This window comes from Boleophthalmus pectinirostris, unplaced genomic scaffold, assembly GCF_026225935.1.
Source record: "Boleophthalmus pectinirostris isolate CB_2022bp ecotype Guang Dong unplaced genomic scaffold, ASM2622593v1 HiC_scaffold_13, whole genome shotgun sequence".
NCBI lineage: Eukaryota > Metazoa > Chordata > Actinopteri > Gobiiformes > Gobiidae > Boleophthalmus > Boleophthalmus pectinirostris.
The window spans coordinates 32,581,875-32,601,895 of NW_026571036.1; the positions used below are offsets into that span (position 1 = coordinate 32,581,875).

Consider the following 20,021-nt stretch of genomic DNA (forward strand, 5'->3'; position numbering starts at 1 on the left):
CTGAATGCTGCTTTTGACACTGTCGATCATGGGATCCTCTTACAGAGACTAGAGGACTCGGTGGGCATCTCTGGTACTGTACTAAACTGGTTCAAGTCCTATCTAGAAGACAGGAAGTATTTTGTTGAAATTGGAAACTGTGTCTCAGATCACATGGCCCTGACCTGTGGGGTGCCTCAGGGGTCAATCCTGGGCCCCCTGTTGTTCAATTTCTACATGCTGCCATTAGGCCAGTTAATAAGCAGCAATAACGTGTCCTACCACAATTATGCAGATGACACTCAGATCTACGTCTCTCTGGCAGCAGGAGACTATGGACCAGTGGACTCACTTGGTCATTGCATCCAACAGATCAGTGTGTGGATGCAAAACAACTTTCTCCAGCTAAACTCTAACAAGACTGAAGTCATAGTGTTTGGTCCACAGAAACAAAGGGACAGTGTCAGCAGTCACCTTCAGTCTCTCTCTCTAAAACCTTCAAATCAGGAAAGAAATCTCGGGGTAATAATGGACTCAGACTTGAACTTTAACAGCCACATCAAATCAATAACATCTGCAGCCTTTTACCATCTAAAAAACATAGCAAAAATTAAAGGTTTACTGTCTAAAGCAGACTTGGAGAAACTTATCCATGCGTTTGTCTCCAGTAGGTTAGATACTGTAATGGTCTGCTCACTGGTCTCTCCAAACGAGCTGAGGCACTGCAGAACATCCAGAACGCTGCAGCTCGGGTCCTCACTCGAACTAGGAAGTACGAGCACATAAGTCCTGTGCTCAGGTCTCTACACTGGCTTCCTGTGCCTCAGAGAATAGACTTAAAAGCAGCTCTGCTTGTGAACAAGTCTCTCCATGTCCGAGCACCAAAGTCCATCTGTGACATGTTAGTGTCATATGAACCATCTCGCACTCTGAGGACCTCAGGGACCGGCCTCCTGCTGGTGCCCAGAGTCACGACTAAACAAGGGGAGTCAGCGTTTCAGGTTCATGCAGCTAAAACCTGGAACAGTCTTCCTGAACATGTGAGACAGACTCTTCTGTGACGCTGTTTAAATCCAGGCTCAAAACATTTCTGTTTAACTGTGCATATAACTGAAAGGTTTTCATTCCGCACTCTTCTCTCCAATTTATGTCTCTCTTTTTTTATTTTAATCTTCATGATTATTTATGTTTTGATTTGTTTTTATTATGATTTTAATGTATTTCTTATTCTGTAAAGCACTTTGAATTACTTTGTGTACAAATTGTGCTATACAAATAAACTTGCCTTGCCTTTACAATTGAAATCAGTGTTTGATTCTATTTTAATTAATAGTTTAAAAACTATAAGAAAAAGTAATAGCAAGTAAAAACATAGTTTAGAGGTAACAAGTGTAACTTTTGATTCATGCATTAAGGAGTTGAAAGGAGCCTAAAGAAACAAAAAAAAAAAAAAAAACAGAAAATACAAAAAATACAAGCAGTCATCACGCAGTCACTCAGTACAAAAAATAAAATAAACAACAGGAGTGTGTATGGAGCTAACCTGACTAAAATGCCTTGTAGCATGAGATTGGACATTTCGGCTGGAGACACATCGATGAAACGCAGGAATGAGAAGCAGCTGCCTTCATCCTCACCTGAAAATATTAACATTAACATTAAAAAGGTCCTATATTACATAAAATTGATTCTTGTGAGTTTTTAGCCATGTTAAAATGTTGTTACCTCATCCAAAACATACCCAGACTTGCTTTGTTTCATTCACATATGTTTATTTCTACATCTCCAAAGCTCAAAATGCTTTGCTCCAATTTGTGATGTCATGAAGCAGTAGTTTAGTTAACCGTTACCTTTTACTGTATGTTTGAAATGGGAAATTCCAGGGCTGAGCACTTCCTGTATTACCCCATGACATCAAAAGGTGGAACCTAGTGTTTTCTGTTTTAGTGACAAACTAAATATGCAGGGTGTGTGTTAAACATGTGCGAATGAAACAAAACACAATTTTCAGGTATGTTAGTGATGAGGAAACAACATTATAACATAGAAAATACCATAATATGGGCCTTTAAAAATAAATGCATGAGATTTCTGTAAAGTTTAAAGACAGATAATCATCAAAGAAACAACATGTAAACCAGCCCTGCTCCAGTCTGACGACTAAAGGGTGTGACCTTTACAGCATTTGAATAGGTGTGTCTATTATAAATAGGTACGGTAGGATAAAGGTCAACAGGTGAGGCCCTATAGCTCAGTGGTTAGAGCACTGGTCTTGTAAACCAGGGGTCGCGAGTTCAATTCTCGCTGGGGCCTTCTACTTTTACTTCTAAAAAAAAATTGACACACAATAAATCAACAATATTCAATTAAGCCATTCAATAGAGCAAACACCATCTACAAACTATATTAACTTTCACTGCTAAATACATACCTTCATGTTTAAAATGTTAAAATGTTATTCAATTATCTGCTGCTTTGAAATAAAGACGTATTAAAATAAGGCAGGAAAGGAAAGTAACTAAGCCATTATTTGTTTAATTGGTGAATAAATCCTAGCCAGCTGCATTACTGAAACCATGAATCTGGATTTGAGCAATATTAATAAGATGTATATTTTTTGCAATGTAAATGCAAATAAAACAACAATCTTACGTAAATAAAAAAGTGCTTAAATTGAGTTAATTAAGGCTGGTTTGAGTTAGGTTTGACTTCATAAATATCTTGTTGTTCTAAAAGTTGAAAAAATACTTGGTCAGGGAACCTCTCAAAGCAGTGAAAAGCACTTAAAACTCATTGTAGTGAATAAATAGGAAGTTCAGAACGCATGAGGTACATGAGGAATAACTTTGGACCACAGCAAACTGTTTTGGTTTGGGGTTTTTTACATCTTTTTAAGACAGTAAAAATCAGGCACAGCACCTTTAAAAGATGCAAATGATACTTGCTCTGGTGGTATCTATTGCTTGTCTCCATGGAGATTGATAAACTAAATGCCATACTGTGGAACATTTCAGGCAAAGCAATATCATCTGGAGGTTAAGGTCATGGAAACAAGCAGCAAATGGCAGCTGCTCCACTAGCGTCATGATAATAACATTTCAAACTTTGTTCTTTAGGCAATAGAATGTGATTTTCAACATTAAACCATATCACTTTCTTTTATATTACCATGGGGCCTAATATCTGTGTAATCTCCCAGTTATCCAGGTATGTTCCATAGTGATTTATGTACTATTATACTGATACAGCTCAAGATCATTCTAAAGCTATTCAGGAAACATTCATTTCTGTCCTATGAATGGGTCTTTTTTAGTACCGATACTTGTTCATCTATTCATTAGTTAATTAGTATCTGATTTTTTGACACCCCCTATGCTCCACCAAAAAAGATATAAAGTATGTTTTTCACATTAATAAAATCAGACTTTTTACCTTTCCTGTGAAATAAAGATTGCTGGATGTGGTGAGGCGAGAAGGGAGACAGCAGCACTTGGAGGATTCTGTGAAAAGACAATGACATCATAATGAAAATACTGTAATACATCTCTAGGGGGCTCCAGTCCACCCATTAACAGTGATCATTTAGGGCAGATCTCTTCATCGAATCCCAAATAAACAGAAAACTCATATGACTGCATTTTTAACTGTCATTCAGTGAAGAAGTCTCACAGTTAAATGGTTTATCTTGGAAAACTTTGAAATGAGCTAATGAGGTACTGGTGAGAAAATATCTTAATAATTGTGCTATTTATTATTGCAATTTCAAATGTATATTAGAAATGTTATTATTAGTTAGAAAAATACTGTAGAGAGAAGTCATGCAGAGTAAAGATTCCATATTACACTGTTTTCTAATCTATGAGTGCGTATACATGCACATCAATAACCCGGTTATTAGCCATATCCCGGTTATGTCAGTATTCGGGTTACTGCGTATACATGCACCATCAAGAAACCGGGATACTCAAAAAACCCGATCATAACCGGGTTACTGATGTGCATGTATACACACTCTACGTTATAATGTTGTTTCCTCATCAAAATCATACCTAGAGTTACTGACCTGTTTAACAAACAAACCCTGCATATTTTGTTCAAACAGAAAACACTAAACACTATACACTAATTATATATATATTTGCCATTTTTTTGTAATACAGCTAGATTTGAGCTGTAGGAAAAAATATATATATATATATATATATATTATATATATATTATATATATATATATTTTTTTTTTTCTACAGCTCAAATCTAGCTGTATTACAAAAAAATGGCAAAAATCTCCCCACTATTGCAAAGAAATTGTACACATAATAAATACTGAGCCCCAAAATTATATATTATATTATTGTTTTATATACTGAATGATAAATTTTAATTAAGAGTTAATTTGCAAAAACAGATAAGTGCCATGTGAAAAAGTCATCAGGCTTGCAGCTCTTAGTATAGTAATATTTTCAAATGCCAAATGTATTTTACTGCCAGCAAAATATAATTCCATCCCAACTTGATAAAATCCACTATACATTATTGTCAGTTATAATATCTGTAGAAGAAAAAAGAAAAAAACATTTTGGCAATTTTTCAAAGCAGAGATAATCTTTTTCTCTGTTGAACTCTTCATATAGTAATTATCATGACAGGCCTATGTGTGAATTATATTATAAACTCACTTGTTGGTTCCTTGCGTATGGTTGTGCAAGAGGCCGTTGCGGTACAGAAACTTTGACATTAAAAAAGGTTTGAGCGACATGTGAAACGGAGACCGAGTGTCCTGACGCTCAAACAGGTCGGGATGGTTACACACCTGAGGGAAAATAAAACATTTTAGTGTTATATGGATATTTAATGGAGAGTTAGCTTTCGCACATTGACAAAACAAAAATATTAATCATAAACCAGGTCAACAAATCTGCCATCTGACAGTAAAAAGACAAATTCTTCCAGAGCATTCAGATCAGCTCTCTATGTCAAGTGTTATCCAATAGACAGATTAAAACATTATCCTCATAGGTGAACGTAGTACCTTCCTGAACTGCATGACGAGGTTCATGAGTGAGGATGTGGTGCTGTGAGCCTGTTGCGCAGTTCCCATGGACGACTGCAGCAGATCCTCAATAGAGATCTTATTTCTAAGAGCTTTGTACAGGAGCCTCTGCCGTGTGGTCAACTGGCAGTATGTCAGGATCTCAATCTGAAAAAAAAGAGATTTCATCAAGATGTCTGAAATAAATATTATGCTCTTTTCTGATCTGTTTGTATAATGTTGTTTCCTCATCAAAAACATACGTGGAGTTGTGTTTTGTTTAATTTACACATGTTTAACACACAAACCCTGCATATGCTGCCTAGGCTGATTTCTTCTCTCAAACAGAAAATACTCTGCTCCTCCTTGTGATGTCGTGTGGTGATAAACTCCACACACCTTCATTAGAATCCTTTTGATAATTTCAGCCCCGAAATTGCCAATCTCTACTGAACAATAGGTAAAAGGTAGCTGTTAACTTGAAAACTACCGCTTCATGACACCACAAGGTAGAACACAGTATTTACAGCTTTATGGACAGACTAATTAACCAGGACTATGCAAATGTGTGTGAATGAAACAGAACACAACTCTGGAGATGATTTTGATGAGGTAACAACATTATAACATGGCTTAAACATCACAAGAGTCCAGTTTGGATACCTTAAAGGACTGGTTAAAATGTCTCATATTACACAATCTGTCCATTTTAACAATATCGTGATTTACTACATAGCATTTTAGCCAACGAAATGTAAAAGCAGTGTTGTTTTATTTTCATTACGGACATTTTTATTGTACTGAAACATGTACAAAAAAAGTTGTCCTTACACTGAGCGGGCTTGAATGTTGGCCTGGCCTGCTGCTTGTTTCCATGGAAATGTTTCTTTGGCTATGCAGTTCCACCAAATGACTCATCTATGTCCATGGACAATGTTCTGAAGTACGGTTTTCGCTTTCTATTTTCATGGAATCAAGCAGGTTACGTGCCAGCTCCAGAAAGTTGTGCACGCTTGCATCAATTAATTCATTCATTCATTTTGCTTCTAGTTACAAAACGTCATGTAGTATTAGACAACTAAAGTCAACCAAAAATGGTGAAGGTGAAAGACTGAACGCGTGTTTCAGAGAAGACATTTGCCAGAGGCTGTGTCTGTCTACGCACTCATCACTCACTTTCTTACTTCACCTCTGTGTCAGTGGAGATGGATGAGACTGAGGCCAAGTTTGAATAACACTGAAAACATTAAGCACTGAGAGACAGAGATAAATGGTTGCCGGTTCAATCCGACCTGTGTGTGGCAGTGTTGTGGAGTCCTTGGGCAAAACACCTCAACAACCTCACCTTTATTACTGTGATGTAGTGGCTGCATGATTGATGGTGATTCAAAAGTATAAAAGAATAACTGCACATTTTAACAGTGCACTATGTAGCATTTCTGTATGAGGACCCACCAACAGCTTACCTCATGGAGATAGTATTGTTTTGTCTGGAATGTTCCACAGTATGGTAGTAACGTATTCTTGCATTTATTCCATTTAAGGTCTTTTATTTGTTCAAAGTTAACTTGGAAAGACATGCAGTCTACATGTGAGAAGGGTTGTCTATTCACAGATCTGACCTGCAATTTGGCCTGGTGGGTGTCACTGCTAGTCTCCATGGAGATAGTTTCATCTAATAGTTTAATGCCATACTGCGGAATATTCCAGGCAGTTGACTAACATCTCCACGGAGTCAAGCAGGTGTTAAGCTATCCACCAAGACAGTTACAGTTTACAGTACACCGTTAAACCAAATAATACATTTTTGATCTATAAAACAATAGATTCAATTGTCAGCCAGTATAGTTTTAGTTTTTAGTTCTTAAAATATTGTAATTATTGTATTTACCTTGTCCGAGAGCTCATTCTCCACATCTTTTTTAATCCTTCGCAGCATAAACGGCTTCAGGATCATGTGTAGACGGGACAGTTGGTCTGAAATAAAAAAGTTAAATTTATTTAAAAATATTTTATTCTTGCCCTGATAATAATATTCAGACCATCAGAAATGTGCTAAAACATGCCCGCAAAAATCATGGTTTAAGTATCAGTGAATGGACTGTAAAATTAACTATTAAAATATATAAAGAATACCCTTATTTGAAAAATTACCCAGCAAGCTTATCTTATTTGTAATTTGGTCTTTACAGCATTTTTAAATGTATTTATTTTATTTTATTTAGTTTTGTTATAGACAAAATACTTGAAGTTGTAATATTAGCTCTAAAACATATCTTTCATTTTCATACATATTCCATACTACAATACTTTAAGATTTCAGAAATTTGAACTTTTTCTCCCATGCTCACTTTCGTCAATGGTAGACTTGTTTTCAGCGTGGCTCTCGATGTCTTTGGAGAACCACTCATTGAACTCTTCATGGGAATCGAACAGAGTGGGCATGATAAAGTGCAGCAGGGCCCATAACTGTAAAAACAACATCAAACTGTCAACACAAACCAGGCATGTGGGAACTACAAACTATTTAACCTGTATTTAACATGTATGAACAGAAAAGGACAGGGACAGAAGTTGCTACATGAGAAAGCTCAATATTGCTAGAAACAAGATTAAAAACAGGTTTGTAATGCAAAATTTATACTTGGGATTTTTTCTGAATCCGCAAAGTTTAAAAGGACCATATTATGCTGTTTTCTGTTCTATGTAATAATGTTGATTCCTCATCAAAAACATGCTTGGAGTTGTGTTTTGTTTCATTTACATATGTTTAACATTCTAATAAAAACACACTGTTCCACCTTGTGAGGTCATGTGGTAATACAGGTTTTTAAAGTCCAAAAGCCTTCAATAGAATCATGTGGATAATTTCAACCCTGGAACTGGCTATCTCTACTTAGTTAGGGTAAAATGTAGTTGTTAACTTGAAAACTACATCTTCATGACATCACAAGGTGAAACAGAGCATTTGGAGATGTAGACAGACTAATAATAAAGAGTTACACAAACATGTGAATGAATTCTAGGTATGTTTTGATGAGGTAAAGGAATTCTAACATGGCTTAAGGCTTAGAAGAGTCCATTTTGTGTAATATAGGACCTTTGAATCATGCCAAAACATCAATAGCTGCTAAAATCAAAACTGGTTAGCTGCAGAGAGGAAGACATTTGAGTACTGATCAGAATGCATCTGGTGAGTGTGAATTGACTTTAAAAACACAGAGGAGCACTTCTGGATCACACCATAACTTACCTCTGCCATAGTGTTCTGAATGGGAGTCCCAGTCAGCAGCAGTCTGTTCCGACACTGAAACTGAAGAAGAATTTTCCACCGGACACTAAAAAACAGAACAAAAGATTAAATATAATATGTGGCCATTTATTTCATTTGTTCATTTGTTTTTAAACTGGGGAGAAAATTATAGAATAGCTTCAGAAAACTGTGCCATTATTCAACCCCATAGATTGTTGTCAGTTAAAAAGACTTTAAGCCTTGAATCCAATGACTCAGGCTCTAACTGCCTACACTGAAAAACTGTTGCTCTTTTCACTGTATCTGTTGCTATGAGCCTCGTCATTTTCATCTTAAAATGTTCATATTAACCCGCTCTGCATGAACCTGGTGTTTTTATTTCACTATTTTGTCCATAAATAAATTCCTAATAAAATTCTAATTCAGTTCCAGATTCACTCCTGTAACTGCTAGCCTTGTGAGCTTCATTTGACTGAAGCCGAACGCTATGGGTGACATCACACTCCCTTAGCCCACTTCTTTCTACAGTCTATGGTTGAGACTTTACCTGGAGCTGCTCTTGAGCGCCTGGGCTTCATCTAAAACCATATACTGCCATTTGACCCTCTGGAAGTACTTCACATCCTGAACCACGAGCTGGTAACTGGTGATCACCACATGGAAGGGGGCATTCTGGGTGTACAGGGTTTTCTGAAATAGCAAATTGCAAATAGAGGTGGAAGATATAGAAACATGGATTATAATAGTATATAGTCTAGAATTAAAACAGTTCAAACTTGATTTTGTTACTAAGAAATAGACTTGATACTCAGTACTGATTTTGATACCATTATGATCATAAAAATATGCATTAATTTAGACAATAGAATGTGATTTTTTTAACATTAAATGGTAGTACATTCTTTTATATCACCATGTGGTCTTATATCTGTGTACGGTAATCCTTCAGTCATCCAGGTAGGTTCCATAGTGGTCCATGTGTATAATAATATAATGTGCTCTTATACTTGCTCTGATACAGCTCAAGATCATTCTAAACCTAATCAGGAAAGGTTTATTTCTTTCTTGTAAATGTGACCTTTTTTTGTATTGATACCTTCTCAAATGAGTATCTAGTTTTGATACTGGTTTCGATTTGATGCAGTGTTATAATATATTATTTAGAAACCACTCATGTTTAGTGCTGCAAAGACATAGTTATATGCTGCTTACTTGACTCCAGAACTTTCGGATAACTTTGCGATCATGTGGATTTCCCCAGTAAGGCAACACCTGTGAGAGAAAGAAAATATAAGCTATATTATTACTTAATTAAGAGTTAAGGGTCTTCTATAACACAAAATTGATTCTTGTGAGCTTTAAGCCATGTTATAATGTTGTTACCTCATCAAAATATACCTGGAGTAGTGGTTTCTTTCATTCACACATGTTTGAGTAACCCTTTATTATTAGGCTGTTTATGTGAGGGTCCATACCTTTAAGAGTTGGGTGAAACTACTACTTTAGTAAAAGTAACTGTAATAGTAACTTCTTGGACATAACATCTGACTAATAGTTTCAAATGTGTAAAACTGTAATTAATTTCAATTGTAATTGTAATCAATTTTGTATTTTGAGTATCCTAATTCTTTACCGCAATGAGTTATAAACTCTTTCCACACCTTTGTCATCCCTGTAATACTAACAACAACAACTAGCATGGTAACAGCTATACTTTCTGGTTCACAGAGGACAATGTGCTCTATTATTAGATACAGAAAGTACACAGAGCTCTCATTTCAACCCTAACAGCAACTTTTACAATATATCTGTACTGGGGCAAAATTAATTCTACTTTATTACATGGGAAAATAATAATAATACATGTTATTTGTAAAGCGTTTCTCTAAACACTCAATGATGCTGAAAAATCAGGTTCAGCCCATTTAATGTAATTGGGAGGACAAAATAATACAAAACAAATCTGGTATTTTCAAAGAATAGACACAAAACTGAGACAAACTAAATCATGTTTGAAGGAGCGTTGCAAGATACACAAATGTTCAGATCATTTCATACTGTCTACATAAAGCTGTTGTCACTTGTGGACTTACTCACAGTTGGATGAGTAATCACAAATATGCAACAGCTCATTTGTTATTGTATATAATGTGAAATGATTTAGATGCATTACATCAGTTGACAGGCTTAATATTCCATTGTTTTCTATCAGTGTTGCTTTGAGAGGCCAGGAAGCTAATCTTAAATGGTGAAATAGACTCTTTTCACACCTCATTAACCCTGACGAATGAGGTGAGAATAGGGAAAATACAGCTACGTGTGTGTCTACAGGAAGAAGTGAGTTATAAAGGAACACATATATAAGGGGATTTTACAATGAACTTGACAGTAGTATTCTAAACAGTTTGATAGTGCCTCCTACAGACTGTTTTTTGTTATATATATATATATATATATATATATATATATATATATATATATATATATTATATATTTTTTTTTTTTTTTTTTTTTTATTTAGTCAACTAAAAAAAAACAAAAACACATGTCATATATATCAGCTAAAAATGTAACACAAGAAAACTAATAATAATTACAGTAATCTCAAAGAATCACACTGGTGGTTTAGTCCTAGTTTAGACTCTGGTTTAGTTCATAGATTAGTTCATAGTTTAGTTCATAATGTAGATAGATTTTTGTGGTCACAAAGCTACATCACTATGGATTCAACCAGGTTTGCAAATTTAAATACAAGTAATTTAAATTAAACTATTTTTATACTTTTATTATAAAAAGTATAAAAAATGTTCACCTTGAATTTGGGAACAAATCGTGAGAACTCCTGGTGCCAGTTGTTGAGCGTTGAGGCCGGAGAGATGATCAGGAACGGGCCCCAGATGTTGTCTCGCTTTTGGAAAATAGAAAATAAATAAATTGTCAGTCGCTACAGCAGGTGTTGGAATGAAAAATAAAATAAAACAGAAAGAAACTCCATGAGAGAAGCTTTCCTGTGAGAGCTGATACAGGACTACATTCATACCACACTCCATACAACAGTACAACTCTTAATGTAATAGATAACCATGTGGCAATTACTATTTAATCTTTATACAAAAGTCATAAGGATAAACAGTGCATACAGTAGCTGAAATATATTTACTATATTTCTATATTTTATTTTTCTTGTACATATACAATACTTATTCCTTATTTGACACCAGTCCCTCAGTATTTGTTATTGCTATTTATATAGTTGCTATGAGTTATTATCATTATTATTATTATTATTATTATTATTATTATTATTATTAAAGCATTTTGAGTGCCTTGAAGGTGGAAAAGCTCTACATAAAAATGTGACCATTCACCATTATATTGTGATATGTCTAAATAATTTCCCTTGTGGAACATTAAGGTTTGTCTAAGAGCTAAAAAGCTAAAGCTACAAAAAGCTGCGCGAAAATTACAGGTCCAAATATAATGACCATGTAAAAAAATTTTTGAGTCATGGCAAAGACAATGTAATAAATAATCTGTATAATAATAATACTTGGAATAAAACATGTAATAGTATGGAGTTGTAGCTGACCTCTGCCAAATGTGCCAAAAGTGCAATACTTTGAACAGTCTTCCCAAGCCCCATCTCATCAGCCAGGATCCCATTGATGCCCTAAGGAAACAAATGACAAATTTTGGTAAATGAAACAAATCAAGTCCATTTATTCCTCCATATATCAGAATGTATTTTCTCAATAAATCGTTGTATTTACTTGAGGTTTGTTAAAATCCCACCTGACCTGATTTAAAGGAACTATATATAGTCTGCAAGCTTATGGTTTTAAAAACATGGACATGTCTTATGTGAAAGCTCAGAACCTCCAGAATTCCCTCACTGAGCTGCAGAGGCTGCACTAGCACTGATCCATGATCAGCTGCAGGTGCTTGAGTTTAGGTAGTGACCATTCAGGTCAGAGAGTGTCCTTTTAGGTTCAAACCAAATGGATTTCAATACTGAAACTGGCAACACAAGTGAGATACTTATGTAGGGCTCATTCTGCTTTCTGATTGGATAATCATCTTGAGAACCAAAACACCAAATTATAACAAACAACTTGGCCATCATGTCCAGAGTTTTTGTAAACAAGAATAAATCTGTAATTTAACATCTATAATTGTAATGTTAAGCAAAAGCAATATTTGATTTAACCATCTACCTCATATCTGAAGACCGAGATGGGTCCCATTTATGACATTTTAAATGAAACCTTACAGTTTCTTTAAACAATAAATCTCTAAATGGTCTCCATATAAGAGATACATGTGAGTTAAAGTTTAACCGCTCACCTGTTCATAGAGGTTGGCGAGCCAGTTCATGCCTTTGAGCTGATAGGCCTTGAGTTTCCCGTTGAAGATGGTGGGCTGTGGGATGTCCTCTCCGGCCTGAATTGACGGGTTCGACAAACTGTAGCTCTCTCCAAACCCAGAAGCTGCACCTGCCACATGCACCTGCCCAACACCTGTCACTGATGCCACACCTGACCCAGATGCCCCGGCTGCAGCACGACTGTCTTTTGCTTCATCATCAAACATACGAGTCTGCACGGGAACAGAGTTTTATTAGTTTGGACAAAGACTTAAAGGTCCAATATTATACTATTTTCTGATCTATGTTATAACATTTACTCCTCACAAACACCTGGAGTTGTGTTTTGTTTCATTCACAAATCCAGCATATTTAGTTATTTTCTTCTCTAAAGAGAAAACACTCTATTCCACCTTGTGATGTCATGTGGTAATACCGAAAGTGCTTCACTGTGTTATAAACTCATACATACTCCATAAACTCTGGATTATTTAAAACTAATCGCTACTGAACTAAAGGTAAAAGGTACTACATGACTACACTACATGACATCATGAGGTAGAACAGAGCATTTTGAGTTTTGGAGAAGTAGATATACTAATAATACAGGATTACTCAAACAAGTGTGTATGAAACAAAACACAACTTAAGGTATGTTTTGGAGGAGGTAACAATATTCTAACATATAATCTTATAAGAATAAAGTAAAGTTTACATAGTCTAGGAACTTTAAATCAGCCATAAGATTTAGATTTCACTTACCCTCTCCTGGTGAATCTGATAGGCCTCTGTGGCGTTCCTAAGAGCTTGGGACTTGTAGTATTCACTGTCTGTCAAAGGACAAAAAATGCATTGCAATTAATCATGCAGCTATATTTATTACTATATTTAGTATGAACATAAGACTGCTGCTAATGTTTCGATACCAGTATAACATGCAGTGGTATCAGAAATGTTAAGATCATTGACTTTTGTTCATATAATCCTAAACATATCTCTGGTACCATAATCTTCCTGTCCCATGTTGACCATGACGCCTCCTCCGATGTCGATCTGTCTGTGAGGGGCGCTGTCCTCCAGTTTCTGCAGGATTTCGTCTTGACCTTCAGCCCCAGGGCCTTTGCCACTCATGAAGTGTGCGTATAGCTCCGTCTGTGTGATTAGGAAGTTCAATTTACGCTGCTGACGCTTTGCCTGAAAAACAGAAAGGGAGAAAGATTTTAAACATTACTTTAAAAAAAACAAATTATATCAGTCAGAAACATCATAAAATGTTAAATAATAACTCGTAAAAGAATTTAAGTCAACATATAAAGACAGGTATAAAGTCAGGTATACCCCATTATATCCCCCATAAGAAAATTCATCATCTGCATTTGACCCATTTTGTCTGGACATTCTTTTTCAAATTGGTACCTCTCTCATCTCTTCGTCGAGTTTGCGCTGCTCCAGAGCCTCCTTCTCTGCTCTTTTCCGATGTTCTTTCTCCACTTTGTCGTATTTTTTCCAATAGAGCATCATTTCCTTCGTTAAACGCCGTGCTCGGGGCAGAGTCTCTTTACAGTTCTTCTGAGCCTGGATTGCCGCACGCCGCACTTCTCGCATGCACTGATGGGCCAGCTAAACAACACACCAAGCACGAATACAGGATTATTCAAATTATTTAATATTTAAAATTTAAATGACAATTTCAATTTAAAACAATGTTTTCGTCTTACCTTTTTAGCGTTGGTAAATACAAGGTTTTTGGCAGATGTTTTCTGCTTGAAAGTCTGAAACACATGCACACCAAAGGATGAAAACCTAAACTCTCAATTTTTTTAAGACTAACTATTAATTATGTACATGAGTATAAACAGGTGGCACTATGAGGTAAAATTACATGTCAGATTTGTAGAGAGGTGAGTCTAGCCCGCTCACTATAACAATGCATAATCTCAAGGTAATTTTAACAATGTAAACACAACTGTCATTGAATTCATATAAGAACAGAATAACTGAAGAAATGATAGCTAGCATGTGATTGTAATGTAGTGGGACTTGTGCAACTGTAAAAATCACATCACCTGATGTAGATGAGTAGACTAAGTCAGTTCTTTATATTTAGATTGTTAGAATTTAATCTGAGCTATATTTAAACACAAAGACTCAGACAGTGCATGCCTACAGTTAGGACCACACCTCCAGGAATGGAAAGCATCAACATTGTTTGTATTGTTTTAAAGTGTATTTAGTAGCACAGACCTTGGGCACCTCCTTCTTGGCGATGGTGAGCCACACTTTTCGTCTTCGTGCATTCAGTTGCTCCAGGCTCAGGTGCTTCTTCTTCACTGGAGGCAGTGGCGCGTCGTGAGAAAACTTCGCAAAAACCTTCGTTACAAATGGTCGCTCATCATCAACAGAATCGCCCTCACCGCGCTTTTTCCGCTTTTTCACCTTCTTCAGTTTGGCTACAGAGACAAAGACATAGATATACAAGATATAGTTAGTTTTCTAGAGGGGGCACATAAACATTTCCATAGAAACAAGCAGGAGGAGACACTCCGCAAGGCAAAATAAGAGTCAGGTTTGTGGAGATGCAAGCCTGCTTACAGTAAAGATGTGTGTTTTTCAGTTCAATAATAACAACCATTGTATTTTTTGCCTAAAAGTTACATACTGTGGCTTTAAAAACGATTCAGGTTTAATAAAAGAAAATTAAATGGTTAGGAGCTATGGTATTAGTTATGTCGATACCAAGCCTTAATCATGCTGAATCATTCATTCTGTTACCAAGAATACAATAAAAAAGAAAAGAAAATGTATAAAAAAAATATAATAATAATAATAATAATAATAATAATAATAATAATAATAAAATAATAATAAAATAAATATTAAAAGTTATATGTTAGGTTTGTAAAATAAACTTGTGACTCACCCTTGAATTTCTTCTCATCTTTGATTTTCTTCTTCTTGGGGCCCAGTAGGTGGCGCTGCTGCTCATAGAATGGGTCATGAGTGGAGAGGAGCCCTGTGCTGTAATACTGGTACTGATGGAGCTGCATAAGAGGAGGAAGACACAACATTTTACACATTTTTAACTAATACACCTTAAAACAATAAATAAATAAATAAACATTTGAAATTGGTCATTCACAAATATTACAAATGTATGTTATTATCAAATACAAGGTTCTTATCGTTCTGATAAAATTATTAGAATGTAATTATGTGCATTCAATCCTTTTTTTAAATTTAAGATTTAAATTAGGGATGCATCAATCTGTCTTTTTCATTTCCAATACCAATTTCGACACTGTAGCTTCTGCAGATAGCCGATATCAACCAATACCAGTGCAGAGATTGAAAATAGCATAATTTTCTTTTAAACAAAAATAAAATAAGACAAAACTAATTCATATGTGTTATGTAGGTGTTATTTATCCCTCAAGTAACCACAAGCAACAGTTTTAACATTTCAAGTAACACTGAGACTTTCTGGGCCTAAAACCAGTAAATCGCCTTTTATGGCCCACCAGGATGTCGGCTTAACTGATAAATGGAGGTACCTCTCTGTCTGAATGGAACTTGCTCTGGTGCTGCCGACTGAAGCGATGGAGCCTTAACATGTCGTGAAGCTCATCTTTAGATAAACTAAAGTCAGAATCATCGGAGTCTGAGCCTGAGTCTGTGGTGTCATCGCTCAAAAGTAAGCTCTGAAAGAAAGACACAAAGAAATACATGAATATATGAAAACTGAAGGAGAAAAAACAGCGGAGTGAACATGGACCAACCTTCAGCCACTTCCTGTTCTTCTTCAGCTTGGAGAAGTTGTAGAGACTCGCTTTGTCTGTCTTTTGCTCTGTGAAATAAAAGCATATTTCATTTTCCTAGGGGTGTCTCAGAAAAGAGCTTAAAAGGCATCTCTGGACCCACAGATTGGCAGAGCAATTACAGATCCCACAGATGAACACTGTTATTGTGCCCTTGGGCAAGACACTTAACACCCCTTGCGTCCAATGTCTGCAAACACTGGTGTATGAATATGTGTGTGAATGGGTGAGTGGCTTCCTTGACACATGTAGATATTGAACTTGATGAAATTTCTTGAGGACATTTTCTTGATGGAGCATATTCTACAAGTGCTGTAGTTGTACAACTCAAACGATAAACGATATTAAATGATAAACAATTTTAAATACCCATTGCAATACCACTACAGTGCATGGGCATGTACTACTATGTGCTTTTATACTTGTTTGTACTTTTGCTGCAGCTCAAGATCATTCTAAAGCTATTCAGGAAAGGTTCATTTCTGTCCTGTGAATGTGACTTTTTAGTATCGATACCTACTCATATGAGTATCTAGTTTTGACACTAGCATCAGTATTGATTAATATCTGATTTTTTGACCTATTCTGAGGTTGTGGTCTTGGCTTGTGACTTGATAACTGATGGTTTAATTAGATTAGATTCCTGTTCACCTTTTTGCAGCAGGACTCCGTTGCGTGGTGGTTTTCCTTCTGAAGCATCGCTCTGTTCACATGGCTCCTGCTTCAAAGCTGAGTTTGGTCCAGAGTCTAGAGACAGACCCGAGTCCAGCCCACAGTCACTATCCTCACTGTCATCACTGAGAAAACCAATAAAACAAGAGCATCTGGGTTAGTACATATAGTATTAAACAGTTTTCCACAAACATTTTAATTCTATATACTTGAATCTACATTTACAAACATATGTATTGCGTACATCAGGGTTTCCCAAACTTTTCAGAAATGGGCCCCCAAAATAACCATGCCACCAGCCCAACCAGCAAAATAACGTCTGTAATTATTTCAGTTAGCAAAAAATAAATAAAAATCAGGTTTAAAGGGCCTCTATTACACTCTTTTCTTGTCTGTTATAATGTTGTTTTCCTCATCAAAAACATACCTGGAATTTAATTTTTTTTTTTATTTCATTCACACACATTTAACACACAAACCTGTCTACACTGCCACAACACCACAGCTCAAAATGCTCTGTTCCTCCTTATGATGTCATGAAGTGAAACCCTGATATACACAATACATATGTTCAAAAATATACCACTCCAAGTATTTTTTTTTTATGAGGAAACATTATAACTGGTATCAATCTTTTTTTTAAAACATACTCAAAATTATAAGGCTGATTGAACCATGTTATGTTTGTTTGTTGTTTTCCTTGTTTGTACCTGGTGATGTCTGTGTTGAAAACCGCTGCCGTTTGTCGCAGGAAAGAGTCAAGTTTGAGTGACCTCTCCAGACGTTGCAGATATAGAGGTTTGGCCAGCACAGCACCCCCCGATGGCCCTGCCTCCAAACGCATGCTCTGCCCTGACGCCATCCTGCACCCTCCAGGGCAGGAGCACTTACTGAAGTACGGGGGAGAATAAATATGTTTTAATAATAGCATTTTATTTATGTTGTAGAGATGTTAAAATCAGGTGCTAGGGCTTGCCTTTTCAGAACAGGATGTCATTGTGCTGTGATCAAGAATATCTGAGAAATTCTATAACAAACAAGGAAGGAAAAACAATAAAAAACTTCAGAATTAGTATCCGAACAGGAACAGCTCCACACAAAATACATACACACAGAAACTTGTCAAGGTATGGCAACAAACTGGTTTAATAAAAGAATCACTCCTGCCTTTCACCAATACATTGTTTAACTCTGCTTTAAAAGGCTCACTGTACAATCCCTCTGCAACATTCTGTTCATACCTCACTGTTGTAAAACTATAAAGATATAGCTGTGTTAGAAGGGTAATATATGTTTATAATTCAAGTTAAATCTTAATTTTATTTTACTGGGGGTTTAACTGATAAAGTCCAGTGTTTCTCATTAATACAGAAGACTACAGTGGTCCCCCATAGTCTAAAAACTTAGGACTGTATATGCATAGCAAAATTAGACATGAAAATTATAATGAACTTTAAAAAGAAAACACTGGTCAAAATTATGGTTAAAGATTAAATACAGGCAGTAAAAAACATTTACACAGTACATATCCAAGGAGATAAAATTATTCAGATAAAAATTATTTGAACAACCATAGTCTTAACAAAATCTATGGGATGACTGAGGACTTATTGTACTTATTTCCTCTGTATTACTAATATTTAAGATTTTATTAAACTTTATTTATTGATCACTATTCTTCTGCTGGTCGGCAGCATGTCTGTAACCAAAATAATTTCCCCTTGAGGATAAATAAAAGTCATTCTGATTCAAATAAGAAATGTTTTTGCTAAGGAAAGAGACAACTTGGTTCATTTCAGTTCTTGCAGTGGGTTTTATATACTTGAATAGATAATATTTCCTACAGTAGTATATGCACTCAAGAGTTCAACAATAGCTAGGACAAAATGGGAATATGACATATTTTAATCTGCAAATACACCCAATGAGGTCTCCATTGTACTTTTTGTTGTCACTGTCCATAATGGAACCCAGTATTTTTCAAAATTAATCCACACATAGCACAACATTAATATTCTTAACTAATATTAAAATTACTTAAAAGTTATGATTGTAAGAAATTGTTTTATGAGTGTGTGGCTCATAATTATTCAGATTTGTTTTCCCTTTCAGAAACTCTGGATCACTGTAATTGTTTATTTTTCATTGACCTATTTGTATTTTCAGTAAGTAAAAAGAAATGCCCTCCACTAAAAGCTTGGGGCCCCACTCAATTGGCAGATTATAAAACTTGAACCCCATAGTGCAAAAATGGTAAATAATTGGTTTCAAAATTGCACTAAACAATTTAAAATGAAATTACCCATCCTAAAATGAAACTGATAAGTTATGCTATGTTTAATTTATACCTCCACAGACCAATGTTGTCCAATGTTGCCTTGCCATGATTACTGCATTAGCTTAGCAGTTAGCACACTAGCCGCTAGGTGCTGGAGCATGCACAGCGTTAGCTCTGATCAAGGATAGAAAGGGGTCAATGCACTGTTTACGGGCCACTTTACCGCTCACACCATATTACATTATTTTGCATTAGTATTGGGTTTCTTGGATGCAATTTCTCCTTGTATTGTATCCTTCCCGCTAGCTTCTTCCATTAGATAATATTTGACTTTGACCAGGAATGCTAGCTTGGCATTTTTGACAAATTTTGACACATTTTTGCACCATTATTTTGAAGTTTTCACATCGGCCTGTCGCTTTAAGGCCACCACCTCCCGATATTGTAGATAGTAAGGTTTAATAGTTGGATTTATATGGGTTTAAGAATAGTAGGCCCTCCACCCGCGTTCCTCGGAGCATCCAGCGCTCCTTAGCGGGCACACAGCTGCTTCCCTGCCCGATGTTTTGTCATTCTTTCGCCCTCCCGGCCATGCTCCCCCTTCGCCATAACCAGCACCGTTCAGCCCAA

The 20,021-nt window shown here is 35.9% G+C and overlaps 1 protein-coding gene and 1 non-coding gene across 4 annotated transcripts in view; one reads left to right on the forward strand and one right to left on the reverse strand.

Moving 5' to 3' along the window:
- The window catches only part of ino80 (INO80 complex ATPase subunit), a 61,395-nt gene that overhangs the window by 41,122 nt on the left and 252 nt on the right, over nt 1–20,021 (reverse strand). Inside the window, exons 1-24 of one of the 3 annotated variants that reach the window (XM_055149363.1) lie at nt 19,778–20,016; nt 18,090–18,140; nt 17,824–18,003; nt 17,093–17,238; nt 16,403–16,470; nt 16,178–16,324; nt 15,547–15,667; nt 14,871–15,076; nt 14,345–14,398; nt 14,043–14,246; nt 13,631–13,820; nt 13,389–13,456; nt 12,608–12,859; nt 11,853–11,933; nt 11,076–11,171; nt 9,476–9,535; nt 8,811–8,953; nt 8,264–8,348; nt 7,362–7,479; nt 6,902–6,987; nt 5,011–5,178; nt 4,658–4,791; nt 3,412–3,479; nt 1,523–1,616 (exon numbers count right to left, since the gene is read on the reverse strand). In XM_055149363.1, coding sequence (XP_055005338.1) covers nt 1,523–1,616; nt 3,412–3,479; nt 4,658–4,791; nt 5,011–5,178; nt 6,902–6,987; nt 7,362–7,479; nt 8,264–8,348; nt 8,811–8,953; nt 9,476–9,535; nt 11,076–11,171; nt 11,853–11,933; nt 12,608–12,859; nt 13,389–13,456; nt 13,631–13,820; nt 14,043–14,246; nt 14,345–14,398; nt 14,871–15,076; nt 15,547–15,667; nt 16,178–16,324; nt 16,403–16,470; nt 17,093–17,238; nt 17,824–17,975 — 2,741 coding nt within the window. In that variant the 5' untranslated portion in view covers nt 17,976–18,003; nt 18,090–18,140; nt 19,778–20,016. Of the gene's footprint in view, nt 1–1,522; nt 1,617–3,411; nt 3,480–4,657; nt 4,792–5,010; nt 5,179–6,901; nt 6,988–7,361; nt 7,480–8,263; nt 8,349–8,810; nt 8,954–9,475; nt 9,536–11,075; nt 11,172–11,852; nt 11,934–12,607; nt 12,860–13,388; nt 13,457–13,630; nt 13,821–14,042; nt 14,247–14,344; nt 14,399–14,870; nt 15,077–15,546; nt 15,668–16,177; nt 16,325–16,402; nt 16,471–17,092; nt 17,239–17,823; nt 18,004–18,089; nt 18,141–19,461; nt 20,017–20,021 lie in introns of those variants that run through there. The other 2 variants (XM_055149362.1, XM_055149361.1) reach the window with 2 other exon arrangements.
- Nucleotides 2,220–2,292, forward strand: trnat-ugu (transfer RNA threonine (anticodon UGU)). Its single transcript has one exon. It is a non-coding gene; the product is annotated as a tRNA-Thr (tRNA).